Source organism: Doryrhamphus excisus, chromosome 14, assembly GCF_030265055.1.
Source record: "Doryrhamphus excisus isolate RoL2022-K1 chromosome 14, RoL_Dexc_1.0, whole genome shotgun sequence".
NCBI lineage: Eukaryota > Metazoa > Chordata > Actinopteri > Syngnathiformes > Syngnathidae > Doryrhamphus > Doryrhamphus excisus.
In genome coordinates, this window is record NC_080479.1 from 18,446,650 (window position 1) to 18,470,217 (window position 23,568).

A 23,568-nucleotide genomic window follows, 5' to 3' on the forward strand; every position below is an offset into this window, starting at 1 on the left:
CCATCTAGTGTTTCATAGAGAAACTGCAGCTTCCGCTTAGTATTTTCTTTGTTGCTAACAAAATCGCAAATCAGAATGGAACTTGTAGAGCGTTGCATTTCTCTACAAGTCGGAGATATTAATCATATCTCATGACTCTCCATTCATCATATTCTGCAACTCCATTTCTGGAGATACAGGTAAGGATATACCTCACTGACGATACTTGCTGGTTGGAGTAGCAGCTGCTTTGGCTTCCGCACACAGCTATTTAACTCGCGGTTTCACGTAACCATGGCAACTTATCTGCTTAAATGCACTCCGATGTACTCATACGTGCTCTCTGGGTTAACCCACAGTCAAACATAATTGGAGACTTCAGTTAAATAGTCATGTTTTCTGTCTGTATCTTCTTAACATGCAAATTCAGTCGTGACGTCATCTCAAGCGAGCTTCTCATTGGCGGACAGGAAGTAAACTCACTATGGAAGCCAATGTTGCGGCTTTTTCACGAATTTCTTATAAATCACTCTTTTATTTCCCCATTCCCCAACTTACAGCTGTGAGGTTAGCTGCTTTTAAATCAAATCAAGAATAAAAAACATGCAACACCGTTCAGCAGCGGAAGAGCACGGAGGCGTTTACTTCCGGGTTCGCTACGAACAAACATTCCTTAGACTGCGCGATGACTGATTATACTTACTATATTTTATTAATCTTATTCGTATTATTTTGTATTATTATTATTATATAATGTACCTAAAGTACCGCGACTCGTTGTTTTGGTTACAGTGTAAAAATACAGGCGATATAAAACCGGAAGCGGAAGTTGTTGTACCACAAGCGCGTCAACCTGAGAGGTAATGTCAAAATTTGCCCAGCAGATGTCGCTGCCGAGTTCCATCTTTCCACAGTTTAAACCATCAGATAACGAATCTTTTTAACTAAATGCTAAAGTGTAGAAATAAGTTTTGAGTCGGGACTCGAACATTTCTATTGAGGTAACAGCTCTAATATTAACAGGTAGATCATTCTACAACGTTGGAGCCCTAATAGAAAATGCTCTGGAGCCCCCACTTTTTTCTGGCTCTCTAGGACAGTTTTTTTCAAACTTTTTTGAGCCACGACACGTTAATTTACATTGGAAAAATCTTGCGGCACACCATTAACCAAAAAAATATGACAAAATGTCGCCACAACCTTTCACGTGCATCTTTAAGTTGCCTTGGAGGAACGAGGCAATCAGGTACGTGTTGCCCCACGGACGAATATTACATTGCTCTGCCAGTCTTTACAACACGGACACTCGACAATGACAGAAAATGATTTATATTTTTTTTAATTGATATTGGATAATTCCTTATGGTACATCTATCGATTTCTCGATTCCTCTGAATGTGAGTGGGAATGGTTGTTTGTCTATATGAGTATAAGCGGTAGAAAAGTTATGAATGAATGAACTCACTTTCCACTCAAAAGCGGAAGTAGTGTCAATTTCCGGTTCAAACCGGCTCGCACTATGGCCACGCGGAAGGCAGCAGTCGGCTAGCTTGAATTATCAGCTATCCGTTAGTCCATCGTTCATTCCAGTTGTAGCATCGACACATGTAGCTTCGCTAGCATAACACTGTCATCCAGTACCGCCGTTTGAACGCCTAATAACTTTATTATCCTCTCCTAACTGACAACATGTCGGTGAAATAACACAAATATGGCCCAGCGACGGGGCACCGACGACGACATGCTGACTTCTCCGACCATTCTCCGGGATTTCGCAGCTGATTTTAGTGCCTCCGGGCCCGGGGACGTCAGCGACATGGACTCGGCGCACGGAGCCGAGGACGTATCCCTGGAGGACATCCTGTCTCTGTACAGCCAGCCCATCAACGAGGAGCAAGCCTGGGCTGTGTGTTACCAGTGCTGCCGGACTCTGGCGCAGAAGAGACCGCGGCGGAAAGGCACCAAGAGCGCCTCCGCAGCTGGGGAGTACCCTCGGCGGGTGCAGGGACCCGGGGATGTGAGGATCTGCAGGGACGGCACTGTGAAACTGTACCTTGAACGCAGCACAGGTACTTCTAAGCAGCTACTGCAGCATCTTTAATGCAACATTTTGCCACCATTTATCGCTTTTACTACCATTTTCCGCATTGTCTCATAAGCGTATTGATCAATTCCATGCTGGGGCTTGTCAGTAAACAATGCACCATGTGACTATAGTGTCATATCATAGCAGACAGTCACACAAAATAATTTGACTCAACAATTGTACAACAATGATGGCGGTGCTTAACGCTTAAAAATCCTATTGAAAGACTGAAAAGCTTAAAACATTGAAAACATTCCAATAATATCTCAATATGGCGTGTCACAGGTGGAGCGTTCACTGTTTGCATAATACAGGTATGCGTTCAAAGCACCTGGGGCATTGTTAAACATGGATTAAGTTATGGCACATATGGGGGGTCCCGTATCTTTCTTTTGTATTAAAAACACAACACTATGCCACAACATCCTGTAAGTGATATTTAGCGAGTAATCCCCCCCCCCCCAGTTACCAGATACTAGTGAAATCTAGTGAAGACACCTTTAGGAAACTCGGACATCAAAATACGTAGTTCTCTTCTCAATAGCCACGTATACATGGACCCAAATATTCGGTTTATTTGCTCAAACGGAAAGAATCGAACCTTTGTATACACCTCGTTCCGAAAGAAAAGTGCCAATCTGAATGAATATATAATGGGATTCCCGAGAGTGGAATATTCCTTTCCCCAATCCGATTGAGGTATCTTGTATCCGCTCAAACTGTGTTCTCCTTCATGGTGTTTTTCTTCTTCTGTTGTTTATTGGCGGTTGGCAAGCAGCTTTCGTGCGCATTACCTCCATCTAAACCCTTCTATACTTTATTACTTTATTTAAGTCCAGTTTTATAAAAAAAAATATATCTATATAAAACATGTCACGAGTTTAATTATAAAATATTAGCTAGATTGAATTAGATCTTTTCCTGTTTATGTTTCCTGTTTATGACGTAACACGCAGCTCCAGACGTTCTTAAGTTTTAAAAATGGAGGCCAGTAATCGACACTGGACTGCTAAGCAAAGTTCGTTTTTGATCCAAACTCAATTTCAACGCAGGAACGCAGGAAAAAGTGGCAATACAACGTTATTCCAACAAGTGAAAGAAAAACTCGGGGAAGTCGGTATCACGTGATGTTGATGTTTACGTTTTAATGGGCATGCCCCCGTTGATTATTCTGTTTGATTATAGCGCCGCATGTAGACAAGAGATTGGAATATTCCTTTTCCATGTATACCATTGTTTTCGGAAAGGGAATTCGTAAAGATTCCATTCGGAAAGAGAAAAACTACTACTGAGCAGTGGCTACTGGTCCTGCTGTGCCCCCCCCCCCCCATTTAAAAGTTAAGTCACCCCTTACTATTATTGCTTTAAAAAATGAATGGCTAAATGATGGCTGTTTGATGGTGGTTGACTATGGCCTATTATTAGTCAAAACTATTGAAAGACTGAAATCGAGTGAGGGACATGCCGTGTGGAAGTGGTATTTTTATTTTTTTTTGCTTCTTTAGCCTTCTTCCCCACTCTGTTTGAAACACTGTGTTAAGTTTAGAATAAGTAAATTGGGGAGGCTAAATGGTTAGCTCACTAGCTCGCTGTGCGAGCCGTGGCCGTCCCCAATGATCCCTTAGCAGGCGGAATGTGATTTAAACATAAACAAACAATAATAGGAGTGTTATTGCATGCCTTTAATCTCGTTATAATCCGCATTAAGAAAGCTATTCTATGCTTTAACGACCAAAATATTCATTTTATTCATATTGACTCCTACGTTGTGGAAATCCACTTATCACCGTTGGGTTTGGAACCAAATAACAGTGATAAACGAGGGACAACTATACTCGCGGATGGCTCCGTCTGTTTTGTGACATTAAAAAAAAAAAAAAAAGACAAACAATGACTGAAAACGTCTTTTCTCTCGAGCCAATAAAGAAAATAAGGAGTGGCGTCCTGCAACTGCACATGCGGGAGTCTTTAGCTCCGCCTCCAGTCCGAGGTATTTTTGGGACATTTTGGCCCGTCCCGTTGGTTATTAGGTCAGGCGGGTGATGAGCGAGACATGAGATGAAAAGCGCCACTTATGCAACCTACACACACACACACACACACACACCAGCCAATAACAAGCTGGCAAAGTGTCGGCCATGTTTGTCCAGCATGTTGAGTATGAGAAAATAAGAAGATGATGGTGCAAAAAGGAGTTGGCTCACTCATTTACCCCAAAAAGAGACTCATTGGTTCCTTCTACAGTACAAATAAAGTTTTTTTAAACAGTACACACATCCAGTCAAACACCCGTCGGGTGCTTTCATTTGGAAAAGTTTGCCTACAAATTTATGGTAATGGTAATGGAACATGCATCAGATTACAATTGAATGCATCCCATAATCAGTTCCCAGTTCCACATGTCCAAAAGGAGTAGGAAGAAGCAAAGCTTATTAAATCCTACCCCTCCATCTGGTACTTTTACAATCAGTAACTGTTACATTTGTTCACTTCCTGCTTTCATAATATAGTTTAAGTTGTTTTTTTTTTTTTTTTTTTTACATTTTATTTTTATTTATTTTTATTTGTACCCCGGTTTCCTCCCACATTCTAAAACCATGCTATGTTAATTGGTAATGGTAATGGTTTAATTTCATTTGAACATGCATCAGATTACAATTGAATGCATCCCATAATCAGTTCCCAGTTCCACATGTCCAAAAGGAGTAGGAAGAAGCAACGCTTATTAAATCCTACGCCTCCATCTGGTACTTTTACAATCGGTAACTGTTACATTTGTTCACTTCCTGCTTTCCTAATATAGTATACGTGTTTTTTTTGTTTTTTTTTTAAATTTCCTAATTTTTATTTTTTTTCATTTTATTTCCTAATATAGTATAAGTTGTTTTTTTTTTGTAATTTTTTTTAATTTTTATTTTTACGACTATTTTTATTTGTACTCCGGTTTCCTCCCACATTCTAAAAACATGCTAGGTTAATTAGTAATGGTTTAATTTCATTTGAACATGCATCAGATTACAATTGAATGCATCCCATAATCAGTTCCCAGTTCCACATGTCCAAAAGGAGTAGGAAGAAGCAAAGCTTATTAAATCCTACCCCTTACATTTGTTCACTTCCTGCTTTCCTAATATCATTTAAGTTTGTTTGTTTTTGTCACTATTTTTTTTTACATTTTTTTGTCATTTTTGCTGTTGTTTTTGTCATTTTCCAAATATTTCCATTTTCTTTGTAATCTTTTAGAAAAAAAATGTTTTTAGACCCATGATGTTATGACTTTATTCCCATCATAATTAGACTTATTCAAAATGACAACTTTATATTGGTTACTTATTGCTCATAATATAATGTATTTTTTTCTTTAATATTTAAAATGTATTTTCCCTCCTAACATTATTATTATAATTATAAGTAATCTCATAAATTTGCTATGTTTTTTTTACTTATTCTTGTAAAAAATATTTGTTTTCAATTTCTGCTGTTTTTATTTTTATTTTCCACTTTTCTCTTTTTTATGACTTTTTCCCCATATTATTTTATTTTATTTTTTAAATGTATTTTATTAATAAAAAATATGTTCTTATATATTTTTTCCAATCTTAGTGGCCACGTGTTATAATATAATTTGAGGTGTTATTTGACATGACGTTACATTTGTGACGACGAAGAAGGAAGACAAAAAAAACGAAAAAAGCATCACGAAGCATTAAAACAAGAACACGAGACACAAAGAAAAATAGACACTTTTTGACAGCGGTTAACTTCTTTTTTAAATGATTGCAAGTTTATGTGCTTTTCTATGGCTTGCTGGATGTTTTTTTTCAATAAATAAAGCACAGCAAGCTAACAAAAATGTTTTTTTACACTTGTGACAAGTGAGGATATGAACTCTGTCAACACAACCCTCTCAGTAGCGGCCATTTTTGATGATTCGGACCAATCTTTCAAGGCACATAGAATATTGTGTTCTATGTCTATAGAATAATGGAACCTACCAAAAGAAAGATTAAACCGATTGTTTGACCTTTTTGCCTTCTTTAGTAATCACCAGTAGAACATGGATGAGTTTCAGGAAAATACCAGTTCCCCACTAAAAAGGGAGAATTTTTTTTTTTGTCAAAAGATACATTTCAAACATAACATTCACGTTGATATAAATAATTTTGACTATTTCAACATAAACAACACAAAAAAAATGTTTTTGCCTTTTGCGCATAAATATGTTGGGATGGTCTTTGAAGTCTTTTTAAGACTTCTCAAAGCGTACAACAAACTTTCCAATGTGACCGTGTTTAGCTTCTTTTTACACTTGTGTGATATTATAGTACAGGTTTCAGGATGTCCACAGTTTGACCCTGGAACAGACTACTTGTATTTGCATGGTTTCCTATGGAGTGTTTGGTCCGTGTAGAAGGACGTAGCGCAGCGTAGCGTAGCGCACGGCCACAATGGCGGATATCAAATAAAAGTGACAGTTAAACAAACACATTCTCGCCACCGCGCCCTCGTCCTGCTGACACGCCAGACGAGGTTTCGGAGACGACCGTCGTCCTCGGCCTCGAGCGTGGGACACAGAGCGCCTTGTGTTGCACACATGAACGTTAATGCATGACGCTTTCATTCCCTGGCCTACATTGCTAACAACCTGGCTCTGTGGGAAAGGAAATACACGCCATGCTTTCGTTATTCCTACCAAAAGGAGACATTTCAGGAAAAAGTACTTGGTTAGAAAGAGGTAAAGAAGTATTTGTAAAGGGTGTAAAATTACTTTGTAATATTTTTAACCCCGCATTTAACAAGTATTTCTCCTTTTGTCTTTGCAGATAAATATGGCTCGGCCCCCACGTCATTAGAGGTCAGTCTCTCTCTCTCTTTCTCTCTCTCTCTCTCTCTCTCTCGCTCTCTCTCTCACACACACACACACACACACACACACACACACACACACACACACACACACACACACACATGCTGAACACAGACAAGGGGGTCTCGAACTTGCGGCCCATTTGTGGCCCCCTGCCCATTCTGAGACAAGCCAGTGTTGCTTGTAGGATGCCTGCACTGAACTTGGGGTAAACCATTCCACCCATTTTTATTTTTATTTTTATTTTTATTTTTATTTTTATTTTTATTTTTATTTTTATTTTTATTTTTATTTTTATTTTTATTTTTATTTTTATTTTTATTTTTATTTTTATTTTTATTTTTATTTTTATTTTTATTTTTATTTTTATTTTTATTTTTATTTTTATTTTTATTTTTATTTTTATTTTTATTTAATATATATTTTATATATATTATATATTATTATTATTATTCATTCATTCATTCATTTTCAACCGCTTATCCTCACAAGGGTCTCGGGGGGTGCTGGAGCCTATCACAGCTGAATGCAGCAAAATATAAACTTCTTCCTGTTTTTATTTTTATTTTTATTTTTATTTTTATTTTTATTTTTATTTTTATTTTTATTTTTATTTTTATTTTTATTTTTATTTTTATTTTTATTTTTATTTTTATTTTTATTTTTATTTTTATTTTTATTTTTATTTTTATTTTTATTTTTATTTTTATTTTTATTATATCTAATATACATTTTATATATATTATATATTATTATTATGATTATTATTTATTATTATTATTACTTTTTTACTTGTCTTTTTAAAGTGACATGAGTTTTTTCTTGTAATATTTTGACTTTATTCTTGATAAGGAAAAAAATCTTCAATTTCTGCTTTTTAGCTTTTTTTTTATTTCAATGTTATTCTTGTCATTCCATTCATTCATTAATTTTCTACCGCTCATCCTCACGACGGTCACAAGAGTGCTGGAGCCTATCCCAGCTGTCTTCGGGCGAGAGGCCGGGGTACACCCCCGGACTGGTGGCCAGCCAATCACAGGGCACATATAGACAAACAACCATTCACACTCACATTCATACCTATGGACAATTTGGAGTGGCTAATTAACCTAGCATGTTTTTGAGGAGAACATGCAAACTCCACAATGAGAATCGAACCCACGTCTTTCCGATATCCTAACTTTGTGGCCTACATGCTAACCATTCGGCATGTTTGTGTATTTTTTTATACACCTTTTGAGTTTTAAGTCGCAGTGTGATGAATCGAGGGTAAAAGCAGTGCTTGCATTAGGAGTCCCAACATGAAGAGTGAAGATATGTGCTTGGTGTGTTTGTGCAAGCAGGACAGTAATACAGAATACAGGGAGGAGACGCCTTTTGTTTTTTTTGTGTGTGTGTGAACTGACTTAACCACGCAATGATGGTTGATTGCGTAAAAACCAGCAGCCCAACACGGGCGGCTTTTTGTGTTTGCCGTGTCGCTCACGTGACGCTGAGAATCGTTCCGCCTTCAGCTGGAACACACACACACACACGAAAGGCGAGAAATCTCACGGAACTACAAGTTATATTTAAGTATGCAGTATGTTACACAAGGCTGCTAGCGCTTCTTTGTGTTTAGAAAGTGTAGAACAGCGGTGCCCAAAGTACGGCCCGGGGGCCACTTGCAGCACGCATGCGGCACATTGTCAAAATCATAATTTAAGAAAACTGATTAAAAAAACACAGCAAAATTTTAAACATTTACAGTAATTTTACAATAAAGTCCGAATGACAGCATTTTAGTAACATAAAGGTAAAATATGGATATAATATTACAATTGGCTTGTGGAAGAAGTTATAATAGTGCAATAATAAAATGGAAATATGAGAATAAAGTCTAAATTTAGAGAAGAAAATTTACCTGAATAAATAATCAGCAGTAGAACATGGGTGCATTTCAGGAAAATATCAGTTCCCCACTAAAAAGGGAGATTTTTTTTGTCAAAAGTATAAATTTTGCAAGAATAAACCTGTAATATTATGAATTTGTAATAATGATATTTCTAGTTGATGGCGTTAGCTCTCGCAGCTTAGCCTAATTTTAGGAAGTGATGTCATCAGGGTGACACCTCCCAGCTAAAGCAGAGTAAACAAACACTTGGTGGACAATTGAGATGGTGGACTTATATATATATATACATTATATATATATTATATATATATATTTTTTATATATTCTATGGCTATATAAACATGGAACCTACCAAAAGAAAGATTAGACAGAATTTTTTTACCTTTTTGCCTTCTTTAGTAATCAGCAGTAGAACATGGGTGAGTTTCAGGAAAATATCAGTTCCCCACTAAAAAAGGGAGAAATGTTTTTTTTTTGGTCAAAAGTATAAAATTTGCAAGAATAAACCTGTAATATTATGAATTTGAATTTGAATATGAATTTCTAGTTGATGGCGTTAGCTTAGCCTAATTTTAGGAAGTGATGTCATCGGGGTGACACCTCCCAGCTAAAGCAGAGTAAACAAACACTTGAGATGGTGGACTTACATATATATATATATTATATATATATTTTTTTAATATATATTTTTCATCCAAATAGCAGCCATGCCAAAACGTTGTGTTGCTGCCGGATGTTTACAGTCTCCCAGTGATACTAAAAGTTTGTGTTCTTTTGAGAGTGATCTTCATGTGTGTGTCTTAAGGTGTAAGTCCATGTTATGCTAGTTCTCCATTTTATTTCCAAATGTTTATTCCTCCTGAAAAGCTATTGACAAATGGCTAAAATCTTGTCTATCATCACTGGAAACATGCTCTGTCTCGTACACCGCCATGTTTGTTTACCTGAGTGATGGCGTCACTTCCGTCGTGGATGTTAGCATTACTGTTAGCGTTCAGCAACAGAACAACGTAGAACATCATTCCAACCAACATATAACATATTTAAGCTAATTGTGCAAGCAAAATAAGTGCATCATAAAAAATATCTTGCATCACCATTGGAATTGCATCAGTGTCTTTCTTAAAGGGGAAGTGCACTTTTTTTGGGGAAATTTGCCCATCATTCCCAATCGTAACATGAAGACATAAAGCGAGTTAATATGGGCTAGCTTACAATGTTGTCAATAATTACTAACCCAAAAAACACACACTGTGTGCTGGTAAAAAAATTATGAAAAATTATTTTTAAAAAAACCCAACAGATTTCATAGGGCCCTGGTGAGCCAATCTACTGGGATCCGTTTCACAAATCCCAGGCTTGATGGCGTGCGTGACGCCTCCAATCTGAACGGTTACGACCCCGGACGGAGCCGCCCATGCAGACCGTGCAGACTCCAAAGCCGGTAATAGGATCTTCACGCCTAATCTGGTCTTCATCTTAAACCCGGACAAACTGGGTTAATCTCTTGTCTTGTGGGCCAAAACGAAGCCGAAAAAAAAAAAAAATCCTGTAAAACATCCCATGCACGACGCCCATCAAAGAAACCTTCATTGACTTGAAAGTGAAGACGGGGATTTGTTGGAGGAAGTGGGTCCGTTCTGCATCTGTCACTTGGAACGATACATGCTAACAACAAATTCGGAAGGTCTCTTGGCAGTTTATCCACAAGGAGACTGAGGGCAGAAAAATACATCTAAAATACATCTCATACTGTTATTATTTTTTGCCGTGGAGTCCCTCAGGGATCATACCTTAGCCCACTCTAGTTTGTGATGTGGTATACCCCAGGAATCAAACCTTAGCCGACCCCAGGGCTTAAGTTTAAGCTCTAGTTTGTGATGTGGTGTCCCCCCCTTAGTCAGTCCTTAACCCAGTATTAGTCCACCAGGGATCAGACCTTAGCCTGCTCTAGTTTGTGATGTGGTGTCCCCCCCTTGGTCAGTCCTTAACCCAGTATTATTCCACCAGGGTTCACAGTAGAGTCTGTTTTTATTGGCCGATTTCGCAATTCCATTAACGCAGAAATCTTCGGGCCCCACGCCTTAGCCCACTGTTGTTTGTGATGCGGTGTCCCACAGGGATCAGATCCTGGCCCACTCTAGTTTGTGGTGTCATGACCCTCCAAGGGTCAGACCGAAAACCACAATTATTTGTAATGTGGCATCCCACAGAGATCACACCTTTGACTGTTATTATTTGTGCTGTGGGGTCCCTCAGGGATCAGACCTTAGCCCACTCTAGTTTGTTGTGTCGTGAACCCAAAGGGTCAAACCGAAAACCACAATTATTTGTAATGTGGCGTCCCACAGAGATCACACCTTTGACTGTTATTATTTGTGCTGTGGGGTCCCTCAGGGATCAGACCTTAGCCCACTCTAGTTTGTGGTGTCGTGAACCCCAAGGGTCAGACCGAAAACCACAATTATTTTTAATGTGGCGTCCCACAAAGATCACACCTTTTGACTGTTATTATTATTTGTGCTGTGGAGTCCCTCAGGGATCAGACCTTAGCCCACTCTAGTTTGTGGTGTTGTGACCCCCCCCCCTCCAAGGGTCAGACCGAAACCACAATTATTTGTAATGTGGCGTCCCACAGAGATCACACCTTTTGACTGTTATTATTATTTGTGCTGTGGGGTCCCTCAGGGATCAGACCTTAGCCCACTCTAGTTTGTGGTGTCGTGACCCCCAAGGGTCAGACCGAAAACTACAATTATTTGTAATGTGGCGTCCCACAGAGATCACACCTTTGACAGTTATTATTTGTGCTGTGGAGTCCCTCAGGGATCAGACTTTAGCCCACTCTAGTTTGTGGTGTTGTGACACCCCCCCCCCCTCCAAGGGTCAGACCGAAAACTACAATTATTTGTAATGTGGCGTCCCACAGAGATCACACCTTTTGACTGTTATTATTATTTGTGCTGTGGAGTCCCTCAGGGATCAGACCTTAGCCCACTCTAGTTTGTGGTGTTGTGACCCCCCCCCTCCAAGGGTCAGACCGAAACCACAATTATTTGTAATGTGGCGCCCCACATAATAAGATAATGCAGACATTTTTGGGCCCTACGCCTTAGCCCACTGTTGTTTGTGATGCGGTGTCCCACAGGGATCAGATCCTGGCCCACTCTAGTTTGTCGTGTCGTGAACCCCCCCAAGGGTCAGACCGAAAACCACAATTATGTAATGTGGCGTCCCACAGAGATCACACCTTTGACAGTTATTATTTGTGCTGTGTGGAGTCCCTCAGGGATCAGACCTTAGCCCACTCTAGTTTATGATGTGGTATACCCCAGGAAATCAAACCTTAGCCGATGCCAGGGCACACTTACACTTGGGAGTTTAAGCTCTAGTTTGTGATGTGGTGTCCCCCCATTGGTCAGTCCTTAACCCAGTATTAGTCCACCAGGGATCAGACCTTAGCCTGCTCTAGTTTGTGATGAACAGTGAACAACATTTGGTGTTCTTTAATCCAGCCAAGTGGTTTCATTCAGATGACTTTTGATGCGTTATGTCCGCCGTGGAAGACGTGCGGATTTAGCCGCGCTTACGTAACCGTCGATGGCGGCTCCACTGGACGCCCCCAGCGCCGGGAGACTGGGTCGTGAAGGCGGGTGACGCGGAGGGGGACCAAAAACCACGTTAGGGGATCTCCATCATGGATTGGCAGGTAGCCATGATGCTCTTCATGGGACTGCTGCATCACTATGCTTCCTGGTGTGTGTGTGTGTGTGTGTGTGTTGACGTTACGGAACACACACACACACGGGTCATTCTTTGTCCATCTGTTGTTAGCGTTGACTCACTGATTACCCGCCATCGCCCTCCCGCCCCCCCCATCATGGTGGTTGCTCTTGTGCAAAGCAGCATGTTAAGTGGAGTCAAATGGTTACTGAAAGAGTGGCCAATTTTTTATAATTTTTTTTTTTTTATTATTACTAAAAAATCTCAGGATGGATGTGGAAAAGTTGAAGGCAGCCATCATCTCATCTCTGCAGCTTTGTGAAAATTTTGTGACATTATTATTTTTTTATTCATTTATTTTGTTGTTTTTTTTTCCCAAATATTTTGCACAATATTCCCACAATATTTTGACTTTATAATATTTTCCCAACCAATTTTCCCCTCAATTGGAATTTTATTCTTTGCACAAATACGACTTTAGACGTTTCAACATTAATTCTAATAAATGTATTTTTAATTTCTCTTATGTATTCAATTTTTTTTTCATTTTATTCTCTTATATTTCCATTTTATTCTCATAAAATTCAGCCATTTTTTTCTCCTGATACTGTGATGTTATTCTCCAAATATTTAACTTTTATTCTCTTCAAATTGAGCCATTTTTCTCCTAATTTTGCGACTTTGTTCTATTCTCGTAAAATTGCAACATTTCCCGCAATACTTTATTCTCTTCATATTTTAACCATTTTTGAAGCATAATTTCTTAGTTGTGCTTTTGTTTTTTTATTGAGTTGTATTTTTTTTTAATGTGCCACAGGCCATAAAAAAAAAAACGTTGCCTTCTCGGGGTGAATGTTTTCTTACATTTTTTTCTCCTGATACTGTGATGTTATTCTCCAAATATTTAAATTTTATTCTCTTCATATTGAGCCATTTTTCTTCCTAATTTTGCGACTTTGTTCTATGAATATTTCAGTTCTATTCTAGTAAAATTGCAACATTTCCCGCAATACTTTATTCTCCTAATATGCCAACCTTTTTGAAGCATAATTTCTTAGTTGTGCTTTTGTTTTTTTGTTGAGTCGTATTTTTTTTTTAATGGTTGCCTTCTCGGGGTGAATGTTTTCTACCATTTCAGGCTGCTGAGTCAGCAAGTATTTCAAGTATAAGTCACCGATGGAACACAATGTCCCCAGAAGCAGGACTTTGTTGTTTTATGGCGTGCGTAATTGTTATTTGCCAGCCGTTGCGCCACCCTCCACCCTCCACCCAGCCTGTGCGCGCCACCCACAGAGCCGTTCACCTCGCCTGGGTGCGCCCGTCCACAGACTCGCCTCCTGTTGCCCCGCAAAAGTACAAAAAAACGCACACAGATGCGTCGACCTAGCTTCGGTTGCTAATGCGCTGGCGTCCTTGTCCGCTCCGCCCACTGCCGTGCATGTTATGTCCTATAGATGGATTATACTATTACATAATAGGACATTTTTTTTGAGCCCCCAGAGCAGGATTAGCATCTCCAAGCAGAGCCGATGTCATGATCATGATCATGATCAAAATCAGACATAATAGCGGACATAACAGCGGCCATGCGTGTCGTCCCGGTCCGCTGTTGACCCCCGGTACCGAGAGTTGCGCCCCGTTCACCTGCTAAAACCACTTCACTATCACTTACAAAGCTCTCCACAATCTGACCCCCCCCCCCCCCCCCCCCCGCCCCCTCCATACCTCACAGACCTCCTTCATCCACACAATCCCCCCGCGTCCCCTTCGCTCCTCAGACTCCAAGCTCCTGGCACTCCTATGCAAGACCAAGCTACGAACCTGGGGGAGGCATAGCCGTTTTTAATGTCTAACTCAGGGGTCTCAAACATGCGGCCCAAGGTCTGAGGCTGCTCGGTATCGGGAGGAACCAGTACATCGACCTGATGAACCAGTGCCGCTCCTCCAAAGTGAGAGACGTTTCTAACCTTTTCTCACCGTGGAGACCGTGGAGGTCTCCATATGCCCTAAATCACAGGTGTCACACTCGAGGCCGGGGGGCCCAATTTGGCCCGCCATATCATTTTTTCTGGCCCCTGAAATTGAAGTAAAAACAAAATTGATATTAACAACAAAATATATATATTTTTAAATTAATAAAAAAATAAAATAAATAAAAATAAATAAAAATCAATTAGTTATTAATGAAAAAATAATACAATTATTAATATAGCCAAAATTAATAATTAATTAATTAATTACTTAAATAAATAATAAACTAACTCTTTGCCTAACCTAACTGACTAAACTAACCTCTTTGCCTCTAACCCAGGGGTCTCAAACACGCGGCCCGCGGGCCAAATGTGGCCCGCAGGACACTAGTTTGAGGCCCCCGCCTTGATATGAAAGTTTAATGTTTGATATGGATGCTGTATGGTATCATGTACCCAGAAAAAATTATTTACGTTTGATTAATGTTCATGTTAAAGGTTAAATAACTGTTAATAGTTATCCTCCCTGTCCGTGTGGAAGTGGTAAGTTTTTGGCTATTTAAGTTGAAAGGAAATAACTTGAAGGCTACCGTTTAGGTCGCTAGCTCTCTAGTTTGCGAGTTAGCATGTGTCTGAAGACGCTGCAGTTGCGCAATATGTTGTAAATAAAAAAAAGTATAAATGTGGCTATAGTCGTGTTTTGTCATGTCTACAGGGCTCTAATAATGCTTTGTTCATTTTAATATGAAAAAAATAATTTGTCTACCCGCCAACTATATGTGGTTTCTTAAGTTTTTATTATTTGCCGTTTTATTATTATTATTATTATATTTATTTATTACTGATTGATTGATTTTCTTTATTCTTGATTTGTTTATTTATTTTTCATCTTATTTTGTGCAGAAAAATAAAAATGAAGATATTTGAGAACAGTGGAATGTTTTATCAGAGCTTTTATTGTAGAAAATCGGAACCAAAGCACTGAAAAAGTTTGTATATTTTTCTGTTTTTAATAAATGCGTTTTTTTTTGTTTTTTTTTGGAAAACCTGATGCGGCCCAGTCTCACCCAGACCCTAGCTCCAGTGGGCCCCACGTAAATTGAGTTTGAGACTCCTGGTCTAACTTTTTTATACCTTATATACTTCAATAATAACGTAATACTATAAATAATGTGAAATACAATACAGTAGTTCCCACAGGACTGCGGCCCGCCACCGGTAAATAAATACATGTAAGGGGAAATACTTGTACATATTTGTATTTGATGCAGACGCTCGCTTCACGCGGCTGCCAGGAAAGCAAATATTGATTTGATTTGAGTCGAGAAAAACGTCTGAGCCATTTCGAATAGAGCCCGGAGTGTTTACGTCTGCGGTGTCGGAAAACAATGGAAGCATGAGGCCTAACCGGTTTGCCGCATTCTTCTGTGGCAGGCTAAGCTTGCGCTCCGAAGGATCGCTTACCGACCCGAGACGTGAAAATAAATATATTTGCAAATCCAGGCCAAATGGCTGATCAGTCATGACAGTTCTTGTTTACTGTCGGGTGCGTGGAGCCAACAGGAAGTGTCTTTTCAGGTTAAAAGCTCGGTGTGTTTTGCACCACACCTTAATTAAAAGCCGCAGTCAACAAAATATAACCAGGCTGGAAAACCATTAAGAACATGGTGGCCTCCTTTCGGAATTATTCTTCCTGGACCGCACCCTGCCCAGTGTCGCCACAAATACATTTGGACCGCCACTGATGAAATTTTTCGCTAATGTTTATACAGGCCGTAGTGGTGACCCACCGCCACCCCCGAGTCAATAACTTTCTGTTACATACCATTTAAAAACATGCTAAAACTATTACAGATGATGTGGCGTTCAAGTACCAGACCTTAGCGCACTAATATTTATGATGTGGTGTTCCCCAAGGATCACACCTTGGCACACTGTTACAGATGATGTGGCGTTCAAGTACCAGACCTTAGCACACTAATATTTGAGATGTGGCATTCTCCAAGGACCAGACATTGGCACCTTATTATTTATAATGTGGTGTTCCCCAAGGATCACACCTTGGCACACTATTACAGATGATGTGGTGTTCAAGTACCAGACCTATTTTTATTTTTATTTTTATTTTTATTTTTATTTTTATTTTTATTTTTATTTTTATTTTTATTTTTATTTTTATTTTTATTTTTATTTTTATTTTTATTTTTATTTTTATTTTTATTTTTATTTTTATTTTTATTTTTATTTTTATTTTTATTTATTGTTTTTTTTTTTAGCTTACATTACTTTACCTTAACACTGCTTGAAGTCACCCATGGCATGTTCGACATAAAACAGTTTGGAAAAAAGTTATCCTCTCATCTTGTGTGGAAGTGGTAACTTTTTTGCTTCTTAATTTTAGAAGAAATAAGGAAAAAAGTTATCCTCTCATCTTGTGTGGAAGTGGTAACTTTATGGCTTCTCAACTCTAGAAGAAATAAGGGAAAAAAGTTCTCTTCTCATCTTGTGTGGAAGTGGTAACCTTTTTGCTTCTTAATTTTAGAAGAAATAAGGAAAAAAGTTATCCTCTCATCTTGTGTGGAAGTGGTAACTTTATGGCTTCTTAACTCTAGAAGATATAAGGGAAATCAGTTCTCCTCTCACCTTGTGTGGAAGTGGTAACTTTATGGCTTCTTAACTCTAGACGATATAAGGGAAAAAAGTTCTCCTCTCATCTTGTGTGGAAGTGGCAACCTTTTTGCTTCTTAATTTTAGAAGAAATAAGGAAAATAGTTATCCTCTCATCTTGTGTGGAAGTGGTAACTTTATGGCTTCTTAACTCTAGAAGATATAAGGGAAAAAAGTTCTCCTCTCATCTTGTGTGGAAGTGGTGACTTTTTGGCTTCTTAACTCTAGAAGAAATGAGGAAAAATGTTGTACTCTCGGCTGCACGGCGGTCGAGTGGTTAGCGCGCAGACCAGAAGACAGCTGGGATAAGCGGTACAAAATGAATGAATGAATGTTCTACTCTCATCTAGTGTGGAAGTGGTAACTTTATGGCTTCTTAACTCTAGAAGAAATCAGGAAAATGTTCTCCTCTCATCTTGTGTGGAAGTAGTAACTTTTTGGCTTCTTAACTTGAGAAGAAATGAGGACAATTTTTCCTCCTCATCTTGTGTGGAAGTGGTAACTTTTTGGCTTCATTACTTTAGAAGAAATAAATTCAAGGCTAACATAACTTGTTAGCTCGCAGCCATCGCTAGTCCCTGCAGCATAAGAGTCAGGCAATGCAATGTAAACAAAGAGCAGCAAGGTGACTATAGGGTTGTTATTTCATATCTGCATGTCTTTTTTTTTTTTTTTTTTTTTTTACCAGACCTTAGCGCACTAATATTTATTATGTGGTGGTCCCCAAAGTCCCCAGACCTTGGCACACTATTACAGATGATGTGGCGTTCAAGTACCAGACCTAGACGCTCCTCTAAGACTCCATCTTAGTCTGTCATGTTCTTGTCAATTAGCTTGTCGTAATTCCGTAACGTATAAAGTTACAGACGTTTGATTTGTCGTCACCGCGCAGGTTATCGACTCTCTCGGCGTCATGATCTACAAAGCTCTGGACTTCGGGCTGAAGGAGAACGAGGAGCGCGAGCTGAGCCCGCCGCTGGAGCGCCTCATCGACATGATGACCAACACGCAGGAAGCCGAGAGCGACCCGTGCCCCGACGAGGGCTACGAGGCCACTGAGGAGGAAGAGGAGGAAGAGGAGGAGCAGCGTGCTGTGACCGCTTCACCTTCCGGCACCGTCAGCCAGATACGAAGCTACCGTGACATCATCACGGTAAAGCAGATGCACATGTCTGTCATTAAGCGCCATCAACAATCATGGAGGGTTTTTTTCTCGTAGCCGTTCGCCAACATCCCATAATAATTACCTTGAACACACAATGAATGCCTGTCATTATTCGTATTCTTACCACCGTTCCCACAGCCCCACCCTCGCTTAGTCGTACCTGCAGCGGATTCCAACATAGCGACCTTACGCTCCGCATTTCATAACATAGTTGGTGTACGGGTCTCGCTGTATGCGGCACACATGACTGTTTAGTCACGCCATTGTTCCAACATGACTCCATGCGTGTGCGTGATGGTTTCTCCGGGGCCCTGACGCAGATTCACGGTGTTTACAACTCACAGATACGTCACTCAAAAGCGCTAACCCAATAAGGGGCGCACAGCTGCACCTCTCAAACTCTTGGATGGGTCAAAGCATGCGTCCCTTATTATGACGAATACACCACAGGGTGGCGCTGTTGTTGAACTCCAAAGTCTGGGATTGACTTGAAATATCTTCCCACAGCTCTACAAAACACCGTTAGCGTCATTAGCCAAATCACCTCCAAATTTGGTACACACGATTGGTTGACGAACACGGCCATCATCTCGCACAATGTGGGCGGGACTGAGCAACTAATTGTCCGATTTGCATAATTTGCCATGACACATTAGCAAAAAGTTTCACTTTTTTTGAAAAAGCGTCTTTAGACGGGGGTCAGATTACTTGCTAGATGTAGCGACAAAGCAGCTAAGTCGATCCCTCTTGCTACGTCTTCTTTTTCTCTGGAAGACGACAGCGATCGCCTATTCTATTAGTGGCGCTCTGAATGTATGTGTGGCGGTCCCTGACAAATATGTGTATGGAACTAGCTAACTAACTAACTATGTTAGCTTTTCTTCGGGATAAACAGTAGCGCATGTCACAGAGCTTGTCTTCTAAGGTTCCAGAACTTTTCTTCTTGTTATACTGTAAGTTCCAGAGCTTTTCTTCTGGTTATACTGTAGGTAACAGAGCTTTTCTTCTGGTTATACTGTAGGTCCCAGAGCTGCTTACATAAGGCCACCTCTACAAAACACCGTTAGCGTCTTTAGCCAAATCACCTCCAAATTTGGTACACACGATTGGTTGACGAATACGGCCATCATCTCGCACAATGTGGGCGGGACTAAGCAACTAATTGTCCAATTTGCATAATTTGCCATGACACATTAGCTTTTTGAAAAAGCGTATTTAGAGGGGTCGGATTACTTGCTACATATAGCGACAAAGCAGCTAAGTCGATCCCTCTTGCTACGTCTTCTTTTTCTCTGGAAGACAACAGCGATCGCCTATTCTACTATTAGTGGCGCTCCAAATGTATGTAGGATAAACAGTAGCGCATGTCACAGAGCTTGTCTTCTAAGGTTCCAGAGCTTTTCTTCTGGTTATACTATAGGTCCCAGAGCTTTTCTTCTGGTTATACTATAGGTCCCAGAGCTTTTCTTCTGGTTATACTGTAGGTCCCAGAGCTTTTCTTCTGGTTATACTGTAGGTAACAGAGCTTTTCTTCTGGTTATACTGTAGGTCCCAGAGCTGCTTACATAAGGCCACCTCTACAAAACACCGTTAGCGTCTTTAGCCAAATCACCTCCAAATTTGGTACACACGATTGGTTGACAAACATGGCCATCATCTCGCACAATGTGGGCGGGACTGAGCAACTCATTGTCCGATTTGCATAATTTGCCATGACACATTAGCAAAAAGTTTCACGACAGACTCTCCCAACAGTTTTGAAAAAGCGTATTTAGAGGGGTCAGATTACTTGCTAGATGCAGCGACAAAGCAGCTTAGTCGATCCCTCTTTCTACATCTTCTTTTTCTCTGGAAGACAACAGCGATTGCCTATTCTATTAGTGGCGCTCCGAATGTATGTGAACGTACTAACTATGTTAGCTTTTCTTCGGGATAAACAGTAGCGCATGTCACAGAGCTTGTCTTCTAAGGTTCTAGAGCTTTTCTTCTGGTTATACTGTAGGTAACAGAGCTTTTCTTCTGGTTATACTGTAGGTAACTGAGCTTTTCTTCTGGTTATACTGTAGGTCCCAGAGCTTTTCTTCTGGTTATACTTTAGGTCCCAGAGCTTTTCTTCTGGTTATACTGTAAGTAACAGAGCTTTTCTTCTGGTTATACTAAAGGTCCGAGAGCTTTTCTTCTGGTTATACTGTAGGTAACAGAGCTTTTCTTCTGGTTATACTGTAGGTAACAGAGCTTTTCTTCTGGTTATACTGTAGGTCCCAGAGCTTTTCTTCTGGTTATACTGTAGGTCCCAGAGCTTTTCTTCTGGTTGTACTGTAGGTAACAGAGCTTTTCTTGTGGTTATACTGTAGGTCCCAGAGCTTTTCTTCTGGTTATACTGTAGGTCCCGAAGCTTTTCTTCTGGTTATACTGTAGGTCCCGGAGCTTTTCTTCTGGTTATACTGTAGGTCCCAGAGCTTTTCTTGTGGTTATACTGTGGGTCCCAGAGCTTTTCTTCTGGTTATACTGTAGGTCCCAGAGCTTTTCTTCTGGTAATACTGTAGGTCCCAGAGCTTTCCTTCTGGTTGTACTGTAGGTCCCAGAGCTTTTCTTCTGGTTGTACTGTAGGTCCAGAGCTTTTCTTCTGGTTGTACTGTAGGTAACAGAGCTTTTCTTCTGGTTATACTGTAGGTAACAGAGCTTTTCTTCTGGTTATACTGTAGGTAACAGAGCTTTTCTTCTGGTTATACTGTAGGTCCCGGAGCTTTTCTTCTCGTTATACTGTAGGTCCCGGAGCTTTTCTTCTGGTTGTACTGTAGGCCCCAGAGCTATTCTTGTGGTTGTACTGTAGGTCCCAGAGCTTTTCTTGTGGTTGTACTGTACGTCCCAGAGCTTTTCTTCTGGTTGTACTGTAGGTCCCAGAGCTTTTCTTCTGGTTATACTGTAGGTCCCAGAGCTTTTCTTCTGGTTATACTGTAGGTCCCAGAGCTTTTCTTCTGGTTGTACTGTAGGTCCCAGAGCTTTTCTTCTGGTTGTACTGTAGGTCCCAGAGCTTTTCTTCTGGTTGTACTGTAGGTCCCAGAGCTTTTCTTCTGGTTATACTGTAGGCAACAGAGCTTTTCTTCTGGTTATACTGTAGGTAACAGAGCTTTTCTTCTGGTTATATGGTAGGTAACAGAGCTTTTCTTCTGGTTATACTGTAGGTAACAGAGCTTTTCTTCTGGTTATACTGTAGGTCCCAGAGCTTTTCTTCTGGTTATACTGTAGGTTAAAGAGCAGCTGTGGCATGCCGTGTGTTTTTCCAGGTGAGACTTGATGCTAATCGGTACAGTCAGGCAAGGATAGACCGCATTCTTTGATGACACGAGCGAGCTGCTTACATAACGCCACCTTCTTGTGTCATTCACGCTGCACCCATTTCTGGGCCAATCAGCTACCTCAGGGGTTTTTAATAAATATATATATAGCAACAACAACAACAACAACAGTGAAGGAATATTTGGTTGGTTGAGGTAATTGAGCCTGTGAACACCCCTTGTTGCCAGACAGAGAAGGAAGTCGCTTTGACTTAAATGTTTTGTTTCCTCGTACGTTCCGACAACGCAAAGGTCAAACCTTAAAACGCTGCGCCAGCGCAACTTTCCAGAAAATGTTGCCGCGACTGGACCGTCAGGTTTTTAGGACGCTCCAGTGACTCCTGCCGCTTCGCTCGACTCTTCTCTTTCGGGTCAAGTGAACTCAGCGCCACATGAAAACCTCCCTCGTCAGTTCAGTACGCCATAATTTATTTTTTTAAAATCTGTTCCCAATCATGCTAACACGACTTGTGACACCTCTATATCACTTGCGTCATGCTAGGATGCTAATGGCACACCCCAACCCACCCGGACAAAGAGACCTCACTCCATTCATGCCATTGTTCTATGAATCGTACAAGTACCTTGGAAAATGCTACCTCCATGCTAGAGTGATGGGGGACCAAACACAATTAACTGATCTAATTAATCAGTTAATTGTGTTTGGGCCCCCATCTTATGTCATAATTACTATACGGTAATAATACTTATTCGCTCTTTCCTCTCGACAGCTATGTTCCTCACACCTGCCGAGCCCCTCAGACGCCCCGGACCACTACCAGGCCGTGTGCCGCGCCCTCTTCGCCGAGTCCCAGGAACTCAGCACCTTCCTGCAGAAGATCAAAAGTGCCAAGGAGGTCAGATGCTCCGTCTGATGTTTGCATGCAACCTTATGTAACGTGTGTGTGTGTGTGTGTGTGTGTCTCCAGTATATATATACAGTTCCTGTTAGTCAGTGTCAGGGGGTGGGGGGGTATGTGGGGGGGTTGCTAATAAGTAGCCATGCTCCGTGGCACACATGCCTGCAGATTAGGAAGCTACCAATGACTCCTTCAGTCTTGCTGTTTTTCTACCTCGTGTTATGTGTACTGTAGCCACGCTGCTAGCAATTAGCCGCTAGCTTATTCCAAAGCTATCTTTTTCTTCTTCATGTGTTAAAACTATACGAATATGTATATCGAAATCATCATCTGGTGTCTTCCAACATGGCAGAATCTTCGCAAAATGGAAGGCGAGGCCCAAGGGGACCCTGCTAAAGACCTGGACGAGCTACAAAACGCTGACTGGGTAAAAAAAAAACAACAAAAAAAACGCACCGCCGCTACACTCGGTCCCCACGACGGCGCTGACGCTTGTCTCGTCTCGTCTCCCCTCCCCGCAGGCGCGCTTCTGGGTGCAGGTGATGCGGGACCTGCGCAACGGCGTGAAGCTGAAGAAGGTGCAGGAGCGCCAGTACAACCCGTTGCCCATCGAGTACCAGCTGACGCCGTACGAGATGCTGATGGACGACATCCGCTCCAAGCGCTACAAGCTTCGCAAAGTCATGGTGAGGCGCCGTCGCTCTCGCACTCGTGGCGTTTTCCCCCGCCGTCACCTCCATTCTCCGTGTGCTTTTCATACAGAGCATGAAGACTTAGAAACAGTCTTTAATGCCTTTTAGCTAGCATGCTAACGTTCTGTGTGAAAGAACCAATATGGCTGACTTTTTAAAATGGAGTCAGGGTAACTTGGTGTGTTTGTGATACTTTTACTGTGATGTACATTGTTGGGCTGCACGGTGAACGAGTGGTTGCTGCATAGACCTCGCAGCTAGGACACCCGTGTTCAATCCCAGCCTCCCCGTGCATGCGTGGGTTTTCTCCGGGTATTCCGGTTTCCT

The 23,568-nt window shown here is 40.7% G+C and overlaps 1 protein-coding gene and 1 non-coding gene across 4 annotated transcripts in view; one reads left to right on the top strand and one right to left on the bottom strand.

Annotated features, from left to right (window-relative positions):
- Positions 1-69: 69 nt before the first annotated feature.
- LOC131102449 (U8 small nucleolar RNA) lies at positions 70-202 on the bottom strand. Its single transcript, XR_009119444.1, has one exon. It is a non-coding gene; the product is annotated as a U8 small nucleolar RNA (small nucleolar RNA).
- Positions 203-1,388: 1,186 nt separating this feature from the next.
- The window catches only part of spire1a (spire-type actin nucleation factor 1a), a 31,778-nt gene continuing 9,598 nt past the window's right edge, over positions 1,389-23,568 (top strand). For 2 of the 3 annotated variants that reach the window (XM_058047146.1, XM_058047145.1), the window contains exons 1-6: positions 1,392-2,048; positions 6,889-6,920; positions 18,079-18,339; positions 22,421-22,546; positions 22,902-22,976; positions 23,071-23,235. In XM_058047146.1, the coding sequence (XP_057903129.1) occupies positions 1,691-2,048; positions 6,889-6,920; positions 18,079-18,339; positions 22,421-22,546; positions 22,902-22,976; positions 23,071-23,235 (1,017 nt within the window). In that variant the 5' untranslated portion in view covers positions 1,392-1,690. Of the gene's footprint in view, positions 2,049-6,888; positions 6,921-18,078; positions 18,340-22,420; positions 22,547-22,901; positions 22,977-23,070; positions 23,236-23,568 lie in introns of all 3 variants that reach the window. The other variant, XM_058047144.1, reaches the window with a different exon arrangement.